We start from the raw sequence: 19,648 nt of genomic DNA, 5'->3' as shown, positions 1-19,648 counted from the left end.
GTAATGCCTACTTCACACACAGACAAGGCATGAGCCTTACAATGGAAAGGGGAGGCAGGGAACTGGCCACATCCTTTTCAAAAGAAGCCTCTCAGTAGTCACCTTAAACAAGACAGGAAAGCCACAGAAAACCTGAATCTGAATGCCTAGTGGAGATTCGAACCACCCTCATCCTAAATGGCAATTTAGTATCTTATCCACTAAACCACAACACTTGACAAGATTCCAGAAAGGTTGCTTATAAGCAGATAATGAACATAAAATATTTTATCTCATGACAGAACCTCGAGAATTAATTCCTCACTATCTTCACTAACGTCAGTGTGGTCCACATCTTTGTACTGATCAAACTACACAATAACAAATGATAACAGAAATTACGGAACACATGCAAACACACACAACACCAGTACAACTGTTAACTAGTGAAGCGAGGTTTTTGTTTCTGTTCTTCAATAGCATACTAGGCAATGTCTAAACCCTGTGGCAGAATGAGGTACACAACACAGGGGTTACAAATGGGATCAGAATGGGCCACAGGAATAGGAACCTGACAAAACAAGTCTAAATCTCACAAGCCTTTGTAATTACACAGGCACAGCCTTTATCAATATAACAAATCAATCATCTCAAGGCCCAAATGCAAAATTTAGTTTTTACAGTTCCTTGGAGAGAATTAAATTTATAATTGGTGCAATTCAGCATCCTTAGAGTTACCTGTAGCATCAGCGAAAATTAAGTGGACAAAAGTAATTTCAATACATATACTTTGGGAGATGAGTCTTCCGTACTAACAGCTCAGTGGTGGTGTTTTGTTGCCTAGCAATCATGGGAAGCCAGCCAACGAGGCTTCAGCAGGTAGCATAAGTCAAACTGTTACGCTGCAAAAGTAAACGTAGTAGTGGGTTTCTTGAGTGTAACTGGTGCTGTCTTTTTGCTTTGTTTAACTGAAAGTCTAGTTCATAGTCTGTGCTTTCAGTGTTTACTCACTCCCATGTAATTTCAAACTATGTCCAGAGAGACAAGTAGTGCAAGTCCAAACCAAGTGAAACAAATGAAAAAAGCTCCCAACTCCAGTGTTAAGTGAGGTAGTATTTCTCAAATGAAAACAACAAAGGTGAGTTCTTATTTCCGATTGCTGGGGTTCTCAAGAGGATTGCTAGACAGTAAGCAAAAACACTGTTTCAACAAAAAGAAAAGAACAGTAGAACATAGATTGTGAAGAGACTGGCCCATCGAGACTGCATACACCATGAAAAGAGCGATCAAAAAAGCAAGTGACAGCTTTGGATGATTTTCTGAAGATGCTATTCACATATTTACACAGAGGTGACAGAAGTCATGGGATAGTTCGTAATATCATGTCAGACCTCCTTTTGTCCTACATAGTGCAGCAACTCGACATGGCATGGACTCAATGAGTCATTGCAAGTCTCCTACAGAAATACTGAGCCATGTTGCCTCTATAACTGAGCACAACTGTGGACATGTTGCTGGTGCAGGATTTTGTGTATGAACGGAACTTCCAATTATGTCCGACAGATGTTTGACGGGAGGCCAAATCAACTGCTCCAATTGTCCACAATGTTCTTCAAACCAACCGCAAGCAATTCGAGCCCGACGACTTTGCGCATTGTCATCCATAAAAATTCCACAACTGTTCTGGAACAGTAAGTCCATGAATGGCTGCAAATGGTCTTCAAGTAGCTGAAGTACGTGAACATAACCATTTCCAGTCAATGATCAGTTCAGTTGGACCACAGGACCCAGTCCATTCCATTAAAACACAGCCCTCACCATTACGGAGCCACCACCACCTTGCACAATACCTTGTTGGCAACTTGGGTCCATGGCTTCATAGGGTCTGCACCACATAGTAATGCTACCATCAGCTCTTACCAAATGATGACGGGAGTCATCTGACAAGGCCACAGTTTTCCAGTGGTCTGGAGTCCAACCAATTGGTCACACAAGGAGAGGTGCTGCACATGATGTGGTGTTATTAGCAAAAGTACTCACATCAGTCTTCTGATGCCATGGCCCATTAACACCAAATTTCACCAGACTGTCCAAATGGGTATGTTCATTGTAAATCCCACCTTGATTTCTGTGGTTATTTCACTCAGTGTTGCTTGCCTGTTAGCACTGACAACTTAATGCAAACGTCGATCCTGCCATCAGCCAGTCCATGCTGTCCATGCTGAGAGGGAATGCCTGAAATTTGGTATTCTGGCACACTCATGACCTATGAATCTCTGAGTAATGAATTCTGTAACAATTTCCAAAACTGAATGTCCTATGCATCTTACTCAAATTATCAACCTGCATTCAAAGTCTGTTAATTCCTGTCATGCGGCTTTAATCATGTTGGAAATATTTCCACACGAATCACCTGAGAACGTATGAGAACTGCACCAACACACTGTCCTTTTATACTCTGTGTACACAATACTATATCACCATCAGTACACGTGCGCATTGCTATCCAATGACATTTGTCACCTCAGTGTGAAACTACTTTTAAGAGACCAAATTTTCATTTCATTTCACACAATGCACAAAGAAATGGGCTTCAGAAACTTAGTTATTCCAATGATTACAATTATATTACCGGTTCTAGTAATTTATTGCTCTCTTCATGTGTGATTAATCCACTATCACCTTCGTCATGCTGTTCCCGTAACAGGTAACGTGAGCATTTTAATTATAAGGCTACCTTGATGCAATAAATAATTATAATCATTATAAAAATGTGTAATTTCATATAATTCAATTTTCACATTATGCCAAAACTTAAAACATGAGTAAATAATGGAAGAAAACCATAAATGGAAAGTACAGATGTTGCATGATGATGCAGATTTGTAGCTACATGAAACTGATTAATGCCAATTTAAGAGGAGAGCATGCTGTCAACTGACAAATTATTCTGCCACTTGTTGCACAGCAAGTTAATAATGGAAATACTTAACAATTAAAACACAAACTGTGAATGATCGACAAGATTGAAACAATGGTGCACATTTGTATGACGATGTACAATATATAACTAAGACATTTCAGTTTACTACAGACTGCACAGTTATTTCCAGTTTATATACACACACACACTCCTGGAAATGGAAAGAAGAACACATTGACACCGGTGTGTCAGACCCACCATACTTGCTCCGGACACTGCGAGAGGCCTGTACAAGCAATGATCACACCCACGGCACAGCGGACACACCAGGAACCGCGGTGTTGGCCGTCGTATGGCGCTAACTGCGCAGCATTTGTGCACCGCCGCCGTCAGTGTCAGCCAGTTTGCCGTGGCATACGGAGCTAGATCGCGGTCTTTAACACTGGTAGCATGCCGCGACAGCATGGACGTGAACCGTATGTGCAGTTGACGGACTTTGAGCGAGGGCGTATAGTGGGCATGCGGGAGGCCGGGTGGACGTACCGCCGAATTGCTCAACACGTGGGGCGTGAGGTCTCCACAGTACATCGATGTTGTCGCCAGTGGTCGGCGGAAGGTGCACGTGCTCGTCGACCTGGGACCGGACCGCAGCGACGCACTGATGCACGCCAAGACCGTAGGATCCTACGCAGTGCCGTAGGGGACCGCACCGCCACTTCCCAGCAAATTAGGGACACTGTTGCTCCTGGGGTATCGGCGAGGACCATTCGCAACCGTCTCCATGAAGCTGGGCTACGGTCCCGCACACCGTTAGGCCGTCTTCCGCTCACGCCCCAACATCGTGCAGCCCGCCTCCAGTGGTGTCACGATAGGCGTGAATGGAGGGACGAATGGAGACGTGTCGTCTTCAGCAATGAGAGTCGCTTCTGCCTTGGTGCCAATGATGGTCGTATGCGTGTTTGGCGCCGTGCAGGTGAGCGCCACAATCAGGACTGCATACGACCGAGGCACACAGGGCCAACGCCTGGCATCACGGTGTGGGGAGCGATCTCCTACACTTGCCGTACACCTCTGGTGATCGTCGAGGGGACACTGAATAGTGCACTGTACATCCAAACCGTCATCGAACCCATCGTTCTACCATTCCTAGACCGGCAAGGGAACTTGCTGTTCCAACAGGACAATGCACGTCTGCATGTATTCCGTGCCACCCAACGTGCTCTAGAAGGTGTAAGTCAACTACCCTTTCCAGCAAGATCTCTGGATCTGTCCGCCATTGAGCATGTTTGGGACTGGATGAAGCGTCGTCTCACGCGGTCTGCACGTCCAACACGAACGCTGGTCCAACTGAGGCGCCAGGTGGAAATGGCATGGCAAGCCGTTCCACAGGACTACATCCAGCATCTCTACGATCGTCTCCATGGGAGAATAGCACCCTGCATTGCTGCGAAAGGTGGATATACACTGTACTAGTGCCGACATTGTGCATGCTCTATTGCCTGTGTCTATGTGCCTGTGGTTCTGTCAGTGTGATCATGTGATGTATCTGACCCCAGGAATGTGTCAATAAAGTTTCCCCTTCCTGGGACAATGAATTCACGCTGTTCTTATTTCAATTTCCAGGAGTGTATATATAACAACTAATAACTGTAGTTAAATTTACACATACAAATATGACCTGAATGTTGTCACAATTTTTGTTTTTACCACTACAATACACGGGTAATAGCAACCAAACCACATCAGGCAACTTTGCCACCTGGCAGTGTGAACTGTGAATACCGATTGTTTGTCTCACGGACTACAAATAAGTGGATATAGAGAAAACTCAGGACCAAGGATTTCCCATCAAGGACCAACACCTCAAATGTAACATAGCCATTCAGCTGAGGAATCTTTAACAATATCATATTCTCCAATACTAAGCCCAAACATTACTAAAAAATTACTTGGCTGCAGCTAAACAGACTACCTCTCTATAAATATAGGGTATGAATGAGCTCTAAGAAGCCAAAGAAATGAAGATCCCCTATCAAAGGCAGATCTTAGTACAAAATGCAGCTTAGCAAAATGACTGTACAGAATTAAGAAAAATTAATAAACACTATATGGAAAGGTAAGACCGAGCTGGCCTTGGGAGGCAGATGGACTAACAAACCAGTGTTATTTTCTATTTTCTAAACAAAAAGCAGAATTGCATATTTAATTAAAGCAGCAAGGAATATGCCAGAAATTAGGATTACACGAGGATTATTTCCTTCAACAAAGAAAATGTGTCCAGAAGCAGCCATTTACAAATATCAACAATTTTCACAAGGAAATATGAATAGCTAAAAGGATAATAAAAGCACCACATAATTCACACACATCCTTAGATGTCATGCAAATAAGATACAATGTATTAATTTATCACTGAAACACACTTACCTGTTTAAGAATAGACCACATTGTGGCCTTCAGCCTTGCCATGTCAACTTTTTTTGACTCTTTTGCATATGGTATGCTAATTTTTGTTGCCTATAAACAACACATAGGACATCAGTTACAAAGGAATACTAGGTTACCAAATAAAATAATTACTGAAGAATATGATGGTTCAGACTATTGTAAAGCTATGATTTCTTAACAACATACACGTGCCACACTGATCAGATCAACTTATAATTACACAAGATAAAAGCAAATATGAAGATAACGCTTAATATTAACACAAGACTAGTTTTAAAAACAAAACACTACTCAGAGATCAGTTTCACTTCACTAGCAACAAATTGCGAACAGTTTTCATATTTAAAACGTGCCACTAAAAGTGACCAGACAAGTCTAACCGTCTCAGAACAACATGCCCCACATTAACATAATTTCTCTACTAACACTGTCCCCATAAATCATATAAATTAGCCAGTAATTTATGTTTACTTAACACGGTAGGGGAAGGGGGAGAGAGGGGGGAGAGAGGGGGGGAGGGGGGGAGGGGGGGAGAGAGGGGGAGAGAGGGGGGAGAGAGGGGGGAGACAGGGGGGAGAGGGGGGGGAGAGGGGGGGAGAGGGGGGGAGAGGGGGGGAGAGGGGGGGAGAGGGGGGGAGAGGGGGGGAGAGGGGGGGAGAGGGGGGGAGAGGGGGGAGAGGGGGGAGAGGGGGGAGAGGGGGGAGAGGGGGGAGAGGGGGGAGAGGGGGGAGAGGGGGGAGAGGGGGGAGAGGGGGGAGAGGGGGGAGAGGGGGGAGAGGGGGGAGAGGGGGGAGAGGGGGGAGAGGGGGGAGAGGGGGGAGAGGGGGGAGAGGGGGGAGAGGGGGGAGAGGGGGGAGAGGGGGGAGAGGGGGGAGAGGGGGGAGAGGGGGAGAGGGGGAGAGGGGGAGAGGGGGAGAGGGGGGAGAGGGGGAGAGGGGGAGAGGGGGGAGAGGGGGAGAGGGGGAGAGGGGGAGAGGGGGAGAGGGGGAGAGGGGGAGAGGGGGAGAGGCGATCAGTCAGTGGCAGAAAACCAGCTGTTTGGGAAGGAAATCAGCCTTGCTTTTTTTAAAGCAACCATCCCAGCAGCTGAACACAGACTATGAATGAATGTTAAATGACTAAGTCACATAGAGTCAAATGTAAGATAATTTCATATCACTTTACTGGTGGGCATAAAGTATTAACTCAGCACTGGAGACACTCTGATACATTGCTCCTTTAATTGATTTTGAAGCACTGTGCCCTATATATAACTGTTGCTTGTCCAATGTAAAAAGCAAATCCTCTCTGTAGTTCAGCTGCGTTCACAGTGGCACCGACAACAGTTGTCAGACAGAGTCACAAGAGCTCGCCCAATAGCATACCCAACAGTTGCATCATGGCGCATCCAATCTCTTGTCAGTTTTCGGTCGAGTCGTGGAGATTAGATTAGCTGAGGTTAGCAAATCAGCTTTTCATGTTTAAGTGTGGTATGGATACTATCAAGCCTGTGATGGACACGAGTGTGCCGCAATGTGGCATTTGCTATTGAAAGGATGCCAAATGCACATAAAATGAGCTGTATCTGTCTCTCAGTAATTGACAAATTCATCAATTAAAACAACATTAATATTTGTTGTTCTCAAGCCAGTGTTATAGGCCCTCCGCTGTTCCTGATCTACATAAATGATTGAGGAGCATTTGAGTAACACTCTTACAAGGAACTCCTTGAGTGCGAGTTCGCAAAAGGTCAATGATGTTTACAGCTTCCAACACCCCCCCCCTCCCCCACATTGTCTACCATGCAACCACAATAATGGCTGCAAAGGGTAACAGGGGGCGGGACTTGATGTATCCAATGGTGAGCACAGCACAAGTCTAAGGAGCACAGCTGAACTGTTTAGTCAACTAGTAAATCACAACAGTGCTAATAGTATTGATACAAATCTGAGCAACAGTGCGGGCAATGTACATAAAGAATACAACGATTACAGTACATGCTTAACAAGTGAAAGCAATACTGAAACAGGTGTCAAGCCGTGTAGCTCATCATCCTTGTCAGACAGGAAACCACAAATCCTATCTCCAGTGTAATGTAGTAAAGGGCAATTGTTGCCCAAGCAGCATGTGCTAAACATAATTTGGAAGATTATCTGCAGCACAGTAAAAAAATAATTATTAACAGAATTCAAATAATTCTGCAGCAGTATGACCATGTAGGGCATATTCAAGGGAGAACAAGGCGCACTTGTTACAAAAACTGGTGGTTGCAAATTTCAAGGATGCTCAATACAATTTACAGGATGCGGATGATGGTGACCTACTGAGTTGTGCCTGACATAGATTACAGTGATTTTAAGGGAAGCAGTAGATGGTTGTGTAATTTCAAACAGTGCGACAGAATTGGAAGATTTTAGGTAACGAAATTTCAAACGAAGTATCAGTTTGATGATGCACAGAAAACTGTGGAATTTGCCCAAAAATTTGTTGATGCAATAAACAAACTTATCCCATCATACAGTAAGGAATTTGTTTTCAACTCAGTCTGACTGGGATTTGATGAGAAAATGCATATGGAAGGAGTCCTGAAAATTAGAGATACAAATGGAGTTGTATCAAGATCAACTAACACCAATGCCACACGATTGTCATATAAAATTATGCCAACTGTTGATCTGAATGGTAAATTGGCTGGAAAGTTATTTATTGTGCTGCGAGAAGTACGAGGTGCTCTTCCACCTACAATTCTTTGTCATGTATGTGTGATCTAGTAAGTGCTGTAGGGAGTATATACATTACAGCAAGATCGATTCCTGGTCGTGAAAAGGGTGCGACATTGCAATTCATACCACCTGAAACCACTGGACAAATTCACCCTCTGGATATTTGCTTTCTCAATGCCTATAAAACATTATTGCACTATCTGAACCTATGCCTTAAAGGATAGCTACACGGTGGATTGTTTGGCATTCTGTTGCACACCATCACATTCCATATCAGTTCTCATCAACCCATTACACCAATATGATTCTATATGTATTCTTTAAGAGTGGCTACCTAGCTGAACATCCTGCACGATTTGTAATTCTCAAGGTGGTCACCTTCAATTGTGATGGTGTGAACCTTTGTGATCACTGGGGCGTGCCAATTTTATTTTTTTTTTTTTTTTTTTTTTTTTTTTTTTTTTTTTTGGTGTTCATGGTGCAAGTTAATGGTTGGTTTTGAACATTTCTTGAATGTCGACACTATCCACCCTTTGTGACATCCTTTACATACAATCCCACAGAAGGTAATTCTCTGTACCTCCCGTACACTTACTCTATGTCGCCTTCCTGATGTGCATGGTGAGTCATTAGCAGCTAATATTTTACCTGTCATAATTTTTAACACAACTCTTTCAAATGAGTCTTACTGAAAATTGAACTTGTGACCTTCCATTGCAGGAGGTCCTTGTTAAGATTGTTTGCAGATAATGTTGTCATTAACAAACAAATAATCATCAGATGATCGAAACAAATTGCAAAATGACTTACACAAAATGTATGGCCCTATACACCATATTTTCACTCTTTCAAGAAGTAAAGAACTTTTCTCACAGAATTTTTCCTTTTGCGTTAAATTTCTCAGAATTGCCCACCTCATTTTGTTTTCTGGAAAACTGGCACATACCTACCTTTCTTGCCTATTTCATTTGACTCCACAACATACCCAGAGCCTGTTGCAAGTTAATAGAATGAAAACATACTAAACTTCTTTGCTCTACGTGTAATGTTCATCATATCACTTGCTCATTAATAATAAGCTACTTCACTTAGGATTCCAAGTTACATGCCTCAAGAACGGCATATTTAAATTTGACAAAATAATTTGCATCTAGATCTAAGTGATTAAGGCAGTTCTTTTTACCAAACAAAAGCAGTGAAGTGGGACAAAGTGTATGATTACACTTTTTTTTCTTTTCAACAGCTATTGCATTTTCTTTGAAAATCCTTCTCTCACATTACTGCAAACAGCTTCTTAATTATTCACAATTTTTTCATATGTTTTACTGGTTTCACTAGTAGCACTTCTGATTGCTCCAAAGCAGTTATGGCAGCAGGAATTAATCCAAAATTTGGAATTACATACAAAAGTTAGTCTGAAATATCAAAAGTAGACATTGACCCTTGGGCAAAGGGAATTCAAGCTGCTTCACTGCTACCAAATGAATCAATGATGCTTTTCACAACACCAAAGTTCTGGTGGTAATAGTTGCAGGCATCAATCCAGATCTCCATCTTTTTAAAATGGTGCATGGTGGTAAGGAAATGTCTGGAGCTAACAACTTAAATGCTGCAACACATGAATGGGGTTGACACACCCCCATAAATTTGTCAACGCCACTGAATTTACTACAAATCCCTTCTGCAACTCTGTGCAAGTCACACACATCATTTTACAACATAATGATTTTATTGAAACAGCATAGTTCACTGTATAAGGCACAGCATCCATTGCTAAGAGTAGTACACCATCATGCTTAATGCATTTGGTTCATATAGCAGCCATATATTTGCCAAACAATTGACTAATGGTGGGAAAAATTTACTTTTTCTAAATGTTCACTGAATTTTCCACCTGGAAGATCTTCTTCTGAACTTCTCACAATAACATTATGAAAAGGATAGTTGCTACTCACCATATGGTGTTTGGTTTCATGAATTGATACCTATATTTCCTTTCATTTGCAACCCATAGTCTTTTTGGTGCTTTCTTGAAACACGAAGGAATTGTAGCCACTGGCTGCAACTGGGCGGGCACTGATTGAAATCAATGGGAAAGTTGAAAATTTGTGCGGGACCAGGATTCGAACCCAGATCTCCTGCATGCTAGGCAGATGCCCTGACCACTAAACCATCCAGGCAGAGTGGTCATCACAAATGTAAGGACTACACTATTTAGCACGTCTCCCATCAGACCCAAATTATCTACTTTGGACGTGGTCAAAAGAACAGTCACAACACACATATAATTAATGAAAAGATGGATAATGATTTTTTCAGCGCACCACGCTCTAACTTTTGCCGGAATCAGCAAAATGCTGCAAGTAATGAGGATGCAGGGAAGGGGCACTACATTAGTAGTATGTGGATAATTTGAGAATTTGGGTCTCATAGGAGGTGTGCTAGAGTAGTCTGTGAAGATGCAATGAGCACTGAGTCCGGGTGACTTAGTGATCAGAGCATCTGTGTAATAATCAGGAGATCCGCATTCAAATCCCAAGCCAGCAAAAATTTATAACTTCCCCCATCGATTTCAATCAATGCCCACTTACACACAAAGGAATAACAGACATTGGCTGCAAGTAGGCAATCCTTTGTATTTCACATTTGTGTTTTTCTCCACAGTGACTTATGTCACACAGTTTACAATATAGTGTTTTATCATCAGTCACAAATGCTTTCTCAACATACTGAGGCACCAACTGTTGTAATTTTACTTGCATGCTTTGTTTCACTTTACACTCTCCCTCCCCCGAGCTATACTGCAAACATTTCTTACTTCAACAAGACTGAATAACCCAATGAGACATTGGCCTGCAGTCCAGGGTCTAGAATGATTTATCACTTTGGAGACCAACCACTTAGTAGAATACGGGGCCTAGGAAATTGGCCACTTATGCCGTTCTTTAAAGCATTACTGGCACAGGCATAATTGCTCTATCTTCAAGAGTAACACATACTAAAAAGTGCATCATGAAATAAAAGTCAAATATTTGGAGATAGCCAAGCACACAATGTTTCAAACTTTATATCAGACTCTGCATAGAGTGAAGTTCGAAAACGTGATTAGTGTTGTCGAAAAACAATGTGCCTCTACTGAGAGTGACTGTGTTGTTCTCATAGTGGGATCAAACGAGGTTACAGCAATGAGGCTAGTACATTTCTTTAAAAAAAAAAAAAAAAAAAAAAAAAAAAAAAAAAAAAAAAAAAAAAAAAAAACACCACTTCCTATCTTGTAGTTGCAGACTAGAAATGTTATAGTGACGAATCTACCCACGTGGTTTGATCTGGTGGACTGGTCTTGCGTAAAAAGTGAAATTCGATGAACGAATGAAAAATTAAAACACTTCTGTTCCAAAACGTAACACTTCTTGATGTCAACAATTGTGAAAAAGCTAGTTTCACAATGCATGGACAAAACTTGAATCAATCTGGTAAGAAGAGACTAGCATAAAATATAAACAAGGCTCTGACACAATAATGCACGAAAGCAGCTGCAAAAGCAAACAAGCCATCGCTTGAATTGTCTACACACAGGGAAACTCGTGAAAGGGGCCAATTTTAACTGGATTTGGTCCAACACCAAAAATACAGAAGAAGTATTCAATACACAAGTGGAAGTTCCTTTACCCTGTAAACAAACTAGTTTTAAAGATGCTTTACCCAATAACGTATGCAGTAGCACTTACATTACACATTTGAACATTGGAGGGCTGTCTGAAGGAATGATGATCAAGCTTTATGATATGCGAAAGTATGAAACAGTCAGTGGAGATAATAGGTCTAAATGAACATGGGCTTACAACTGGAAATATCAGTCTTATCGACAAACTTTCAGGCCACAAACTGGCCACCAGCTTTTGTAGAACAGCGACCTAAATGAAGAACTTACTTTTGAAAATAGTTGCACACAACTTAAAGAGTATTACATGTTAATCATCAATATATATCGCATCCCTGGGTACTATATAAGCTGTGTGTTCTTAGGTAAATTTGAACTCTGTTACATAAATTAAAAATTGAGTACTGTGTAAGAAACTAGTTACATGTGTTGACTTCAACATAGATGTAAGAATTAATGACAAACTTGCATCACATTTAAAGACTCTGATATCCACAAAAGCACTAAATCTAAATTTCAACCAATGCACAAGAGTTACAGAACTACTTCAACATATATTGATAATATTGTAAGTAGTTATGATTACATCATCAGAGTTACTTTAGATTTAGGATTATCAGACCATGTAGCACTATTTGTATCGTTACCATAATTAAATTTAGGTGACAAGTAATAGATGTAGGAACTTTAGCCAAGAATATGTGGAAGTATTTATTAAAAATCTTAGCCTCACCATATTGTCAGTGTCCAACAAGTGACAACTACAGTAACTTTTCAACTGAATTCATGAGCATATTCAATAAATGCTTTTCTTTTGTAACAGAAGCAACTGAGTCTCATAAAAGTATATCACGGGTAACAAAAGAACAATGTGTCCAGCATCAAGAAGAGGAAACTGCATATGGAGTCAAAGTTAATAGAAATCCTGAATCTCTTAAATATGTTAGCACATTAAGGAAAACATCTGACAAATAGTCAAATTAGCAAAGTGTACTGCAATCAATAAATTCATTTTAAATGCAAAAAACCAATCCAAAGCTGTTTGGTCTGTTATAAGAAGTGAGGTTGACAGTGGAATGGAGAGAAAATGTCCCTCTAACTAATGATAAATGGTAAGCAGTTACAGATTCCAGTGCCATATGTGAATCCTTCAATAATTTCTCCATTAATTGTAACAAAATTGGTGCCTCCCCACCACCAAGTAGAATTTCTATTATGGCAGAGAGAAATTTCTCGGATTTTAAGTTTTCACCTGTTTGAAGCTCTGATGTCATTAGAATCATAATTTCCCTAAAAAATTTAAACTCATTGGGTTGGTATGAGGTCCCCATTAAAATAATAAAGTCAATACATTTTAGTACTGCACATCAACTCTCCCTCATAAGCAACCAGTCTTTAGAAGAGGGAAGGTTTCCAGATTGGTTAGAATATGCCAAAGTTCTGGTAGTTCATAAAAAGGGGAAACAAGATGAAATGGGAAACAACAGGCTAATCTCATTGTTACGATTTTTTTTCAAAAATATCTGAAAGAGTTGCATGTGATCCGACAGAAAATTACAATTCATTCCACAATATCATTTTACGCAATCAGTAGGGTCTTAGGAAAGGCTCCAGCACAACCCACGCAACAAATGAATTGGTAACAGAAGTTAGCAGTTGTCTCAATAATAGAATGTGTATGTCGAGCATCTTTTGCAATCTTGCCAAGGCCTTCAACACTGTAAATCATTACCGACTTCTTCAAACACTGACTAGTAGTGGTTTTCAAGGAAATTACATCTGGCAAACAGAAAACATATAGTACTTGTTAATAACAGTGGCAAGAAATTCCTTTCTGGCTGGGAACACACAGAATTAGGTGTCCCACAAGGCTCAATATTATGACCACTAATATTTTTGTATTAGATTAATGATATGCCATGCCAGGTTGAGTGACACCATCCTCTATGCAGCTCACTCAACAGTGATAGTCTGCTGTAAAACCAATGACAATTTAATTCACTGCATTGATCACATACTTGGGACATGGAGGCACGGGTAAAAAGAATAATTTGAAATTAAACTTTGCAATAACAGAAATTACTCATTTCGCCATGGAAAAACCAGTACGATGTGAGAGAGAGAGAAGCTACACAGGCAAAAAAATTAGACACTGCAAGCTGTGTCAAATTCCTTGATATGTAAAAACATAAAAGAATGTTGTACGGTAATTGTGTAGACAGCATTCTTAGAATGCGTGTGTATATGAGATTCTCACTTTCACAAAGTAAAGCCCACAACTTTTTGAGGACACTGCTTCCTGCATCAGAATGAGACTAGACGTAGGGCAAGTTACATGCTACCTACCCACAGACTCAAACTATAAGAAAAAAACTCCATGCTACATGGGTATGAAATTTTTAAATAAAATCTGCTAGGGGAAAAGTGACCCCAATCTAAAAAAAAATACTGAAGAAAACATCATCAAAAAATATTTCAAAGGTAAATGCTACTATAGTGTAGATTTCTTGAATGATGACCACGTAATATAGTATTTCTCTAAAAAATAACACCATATATAGTATAACTACAGATTTTTAAAAAAAATTATAACCATGTGAAGTAATATGTATGTATGTATGTATGTCACCTTAGGTTAGTTTATTAGTCTGTATGAGAGTCTTAAAATTGACAAGTCACAAACTTTGATTGTATGAGGAATTTTACGTGATGATAATTTAATTTGATTTGCCCACACCTTCCCCATCATAAGGCACTCACAATGTTCAAACATTAAAATTATATTCTATGTCAAAACACAATTGTTGCAGCACTGAGGTTGTAGGTTACACATAATTATGTGAACATCGAAGTATCCTGACTACCAGAAGATGACATTTCTGCACTCAGGCCTCGCTACACAAAGTTTATTTAAATAGATAATTCATGTTATTGTCTTAGAAACACAACTGCTTCTACTACTATTAATTTAAGGTCATTTAATTGCAAAAATTTAGGAGTCAAAGCAAGGTTACTGTAGATGGGAGAATTAAATAAGGTCAGATGGGGTACAGTGTACTTATCAGAACTGCAGTGAAAGGAATCTCAAAGAAAACAGCAAGACTTGCTTTAAAAAGTACTCCATGGAAATCTATACCCAAATGTGATCACATTACCACAAAGAGGTTTCAAGATTTTAATGGGAAAGCAGGAGAAAAATTAAAACTTCTGCACGAAACTTAGAATACGATTTCAGGGATGCAAGCAGTCAAACGTCAATAGAATTTGCCAAGATGAACAACATGATTGTCCTTTACACATTGTTTTGGAAGAAAGCAAATGGAAAAATAGACTACTTAGTGACAAAATTGAACTAAAAATGAAATCAACTATGATTCTCAAATAATAAAGAATTTTGACAATATGTGATAGTCCTAAGCTACTTTTGAATTTTAGCTGATTACACCCGTTAAGATGCACATTCAGGGGGGGAGAGAAAACGAGAGAGAGAGAGAGAGAGAGAGAGAGAGAGAGAGAGAGAACTGAAAAAAAGGACACACACACACACACACACACACACACACACACACACACACACACACACACACACACACACACACAACCAAAGAAATTGCAGGGATGAAGAAAGCAAAAAGAAATGAAATGTTAAACGGAATGAAGAAGCTATATTACAGTAAATGCGAGAATTTCAAGTAAACTATAGTAGAACCATAGTGGAATAAGATGAATTAAACAAAAATGTTCAGAAATTTCAAATAGGTAATGATAAAGATTCACTGCGACATGCCAGATAGTCACATAGTGTGAGAATGGTCAGGTGTGCAAGAGCTGTACTGTACTGGAAGTGCTCTCTCTCTCTCACACACACACACACACACACAAACACAAACACAGAGAGAGGATTCACCTACCACGCTGGGCACCAAGAAGCAAGTCTTTTATTATTTATATTCCCTGTTTAAATATAATATTCAGCTCCAACCACACTGATGATGATCCTTGCATTGAGACCTTATTAACAATAATTTCAAAATCACTCAGTTCATTAGGAAATGCTAATGACAAATTTTAGTTACTACCAGCACTTAATGATGGAAAGGATGGACCAATCACAACTGTGTCCTGAAAAGGCTGCCGCCAAACTGGTAACACAGCTTGTTAGGCAGACTATGATCACTTTTTGAGGTGGTCACATGCAGATTAGTGTTCGAATTGCAACTCTGTAAAGACAAGCGGTTGTTAAAGTTGCTTCTGAAAATGTATTCGTGCAATATATTTGTGCGATATCATGCGGATTGTAAGACCACGTGAAGCATTTTGTGACTTTTGCAGTGCTCGAGAACTAATGATTAATGACTAGGAATGTTGTTATGAATATTAACAATAGACTGGTTCTAGAAATCTTTTTACAAATTTCACAATTGGTTAAATAAAACAAAATTAATTGGCATCCTAGCATTTTATGATTCTCATTATGCTTAAGCTTTTTAAACCTCCCAGGTACCACATTATTATGCATTGTTTCTTTCACAAGCATTAGAGCTCGCGACCGATGTATAACAAACCAATCGGTGCAATGCCTACAAGACATGAGGTAAGCAAACCGGCAACACTTCAGTTATGAGAAATGCGGTGGTGGCAGCAGGGGTGGGGGTGTTCACTGGACTTTGATATGTAAATCGCGCATAGCATCATTGTGCCAACTATATTTGAACATCCATTCCCCTATCTGCTGCGACAGCGTTACAGTTGGTCTCTTTGAGAGTTGACAAACATGGCAAATTATATTTTGAACAAGTGCTTTTGTATCCCTCATGGGTCAGTGTCACACCACATAGCGAGAAACCTGAAGAAATGAAAGTTCAACATCAGCTCTTCAATGACACATAAATTTGACTAGTGTACACAGTAAACAAACAAGATAAATTTAAGAGAACTGGAGCACATAAAATACATTGTACTTATGGAAATTTTCACGTTGGAAAGATACAGAGAGACTCCAACACATTTTGTGAACTCATGGCAGTTCTTCAACTAAAGAAATGACAACCAAAAGCACTCTGCAATCCAAGTGATAAATTTCAAACAATTTAGATATTTTGACAATGTTGGTTTTCCAGGAGCATCACACCTGAGCTAGACACCTGATATGCCACCTGATGAAAGGGAAAACTTCTGAAATGAGTTGTTAATAAAAACTAAGTTCAGTGATTGGTTACCTTGTGTTTTTATTTATGTTTCAATAGGGCAGGTTTGAAAATATGACAAACTCACTACACTACAACTAAAATAAGGACTATCCATTCTTTACAAATTCCAACAGATAAGAGAGGTAATGGATAGAGGGTGATACATGAAAACGTGCAGGAGTAACATGAATGCACACAGTTGAAGACTGCAAGCAGTCGAAAAGCCCAGGTGAGATTTATACTAACAGTGGATGTCAAATAACATATTTAAAGAGAGACATAAATAATAGATAAAAAATTTTAACTGTACTTTCTCCATACAACAACTGTTGTCGCTATATTTGAAGATGCTCACCACTGTAGGTGGAGTCAACAGTTTCCACTGACATACACTTTCCCTTTCATCTCTAGTTGGTGTGACTGGATGGCCATTAACTTCTTGCAATTCATGTCCATCATCTTCATGTTCTGATGACGATGATTCATCACAGTTCTAAAACAAAAAAAAGTAAGGATGTAATTGCTGCACTGACACTCATCACACTAGGAAAAAGAAATGGAAACTTTTACCAACTTTATGCACAAATTTGTTTCTTCAAATAGCATTTGTGATTAACAAATATATGATTCTAAGTTCAACCATGATTACTAAGCATCATGGATCATCTGATGCAGGTGAAGTTAGATGCTTTACAAGTTACATTTATTCATACATTTCTTTATAAATGAAATGACTTATTGTCAAACAGATATGAACTGGCTGTTCACAGGCATTTGACCAAGTAATTCCTACATCAATGGATTGAACACGATGGTCTGGTTCCCTTGCTACATGAGTGTCACAGAACAAGAGGCGACTATTATTGACACGAAGTACCCACTGCCATAGACTGCACAGTGGATTGTGGATTGTATATGTATATTTGAGAATATAGGAGTTTTGGCATACTTCTGGCATGGATGGGACAAGGGAAATGGCTGGAGTCGTTCTTTTAACAAGCAAATGAATGGTGTGATTTTCACTAAGGTTGCCTGGATCAGGATGCCAGACATGTTACTCTGAAAACGATTCCTATAAAAATGAAGATCAGATTTTATAAGAAAATTTGTAAAAATTGTTGCCTTTTTTAAAAAGAAATTATGTGATTTACCGAAGTCATAATTTATTGATTGGGGTAAGTGAAAGAGCCAACACATCGCACCAGGGAAAGGTAAGTGACAGGTCTAAGAACAGCATCTTTAGTTTATGCACTGTAAAATACGCATGGAAGTGCCCCAAAGCCCATGAAAAATATAATGGAATTTGCAGCCAACAATGTTGTTACTTAAACATTAACGGCAGCTTATACTATTTTAACGTAAGTTTTATAGAATTAATTCTTTAAGATTTTTCATAAGTATTGCATTTTTCAGTTGTATCACTGTTCTTGCCATGTTTTAATTTATATCCTCACGTGAACAACAAATTTTCTGAAATTTCTGAATTGTGTAACAAAAGGTATGTTTTGGTGGGAAACACATTTATTATTTCTTGCTGTTTCACAGCAGTTTCCAACGTAATTCATAAACCAAATCAGTACTAATCGTCAACTTATTTTCACTTATCATTCAGAATGTGTCCCCTTCTTATCAAATGTACACCATTTAACATAAAGGTAGAAAATGGCCAGAAACTGTGTACGAAACACTGTTATAAACATTACGCAATCACTGTTTAATGAACTGATGAGGATTTTCTGGTGCATAATAGTACGATATGCGAGCTCACATGCCCTGGAAGGATGAACCACTCTCCTGGAAAAATGAAAATTTAAAGAACCAAACTACTTGAAACCACTTCAATCACTGGCAGAAATTACCACACACAAGTTGATCTAGTAGCTTTTTTTTCCATGCATGACCAAAAATTTGTAAGGATCAATAAGCAGGACTTTTTGATAATGTTCTGACATAATGATATTGCACTTCCCCAGTTGCTTAACTAATAGGATTCTCATAACAAGTGGGAAACATTTTATGACCTAGTTTTATTTTTGCCACCCAACATTATACTCCTTATGGTGCAGCTATTTTGGAACTTAAGTGGAGTACACACTCCCACGTCTACACGTACAACTATTTAGCAAAAGACTGTCAGAGCAAAGAAATTAGTAACATAGTGTTAAATTCCTGTAACCTCTACTAACAGAATGTTTCCTAAAATAAACAAGATCTTTCATTTATTTATTTATTTATTTATTTAGTTATTTATTATCTTTTTAGCATAGAGTCACCAACTGGTGACTTTTAGCATTTACTACCTGAAAATTATCCTATATTTATTACAGACTGTTTTTATGTAATAACGTAAAAATGAAGATACTGCTGTCCCTCACCAATCATCATAGTTACAGGTGAGGTACAAAACCAAATGCAAAATAATTAGGTTCAATAATCTCAGAAGATAGAGTGGTTGCGGGTGGTGCCATTATTTACTGTCTTGTAAAGTTTTTAGGTGGTGAAAACCAATTGATACAGACAAGATAGCTGTATGTTGTGAAGAATAGCAACTAACGCTAAATAACCAAAAGTGTGAAATCATCCACACAAGTACTAAATGGAATCCGTTAAATTTTGGTTACGCAATAAATTATACCCATCTAAAAGCCGTCTATTTAACTAAGTACTTTGGGATTACAAATATGAATAAATGATGGGTTATGTTGTGGTCCAAAGATGATCTTTTATTGGCAGAACTGGTCTACTA

General features: G+C 39.3%; 1 protein-coding gene across 3 annotated transcripts in view; it reads right to left on the bottom strand.

Annotated features, from left to right (window-relative positions):
• LOC126297467 (condensin complex subunit 2-like) overlaps positions 1 to 19,648 on the bottom strand; it is a 164,488-nt gene that overhangs the window by 10,509 nt on the left and 134,331 nt on the right. For all 3 annotated transcript variants that reach the window (XM_049988344.1, XM_049988343.1, XM_049988345.1), the window contains 2 exons: positions 17,258 to 17,395; positions 5,330 to 5,419 (listed from right to left, as the gene is read on the bottom strand). In XM_049988344.1, the coding sequence (XP_049844301.1) occupies positions 5,330 to 5,419; positions 17,258 to 17,395 (228 nt within the window). The remainder of the gene's footprint in view (positions 1 to 5,329; positions 5,420 to 17,257; positions 17,396 to 19,648) is intronic.

The sequence above is a fragment of the Schistocerca gregaria genome, chromosome X, assembly GCF_023897955.1.
Source record: "Schistocerca gregaria isolate iqSchGreg1 chromosome X, iqSchGreg1.2, whole genome shotgun sequence".
Taxonomy (NCBI): Eukaryota; Metazoa; Arthropoda; class Insecta; order Orthoptera; family Acrididae; genus Schistocerca; species Schistocerca gregaria.
The sequence above is the reverse complement of the archived record's forward strand: the minus strand, read 5'-3'. Positions and strand labels throughout refer to the sequence as shown.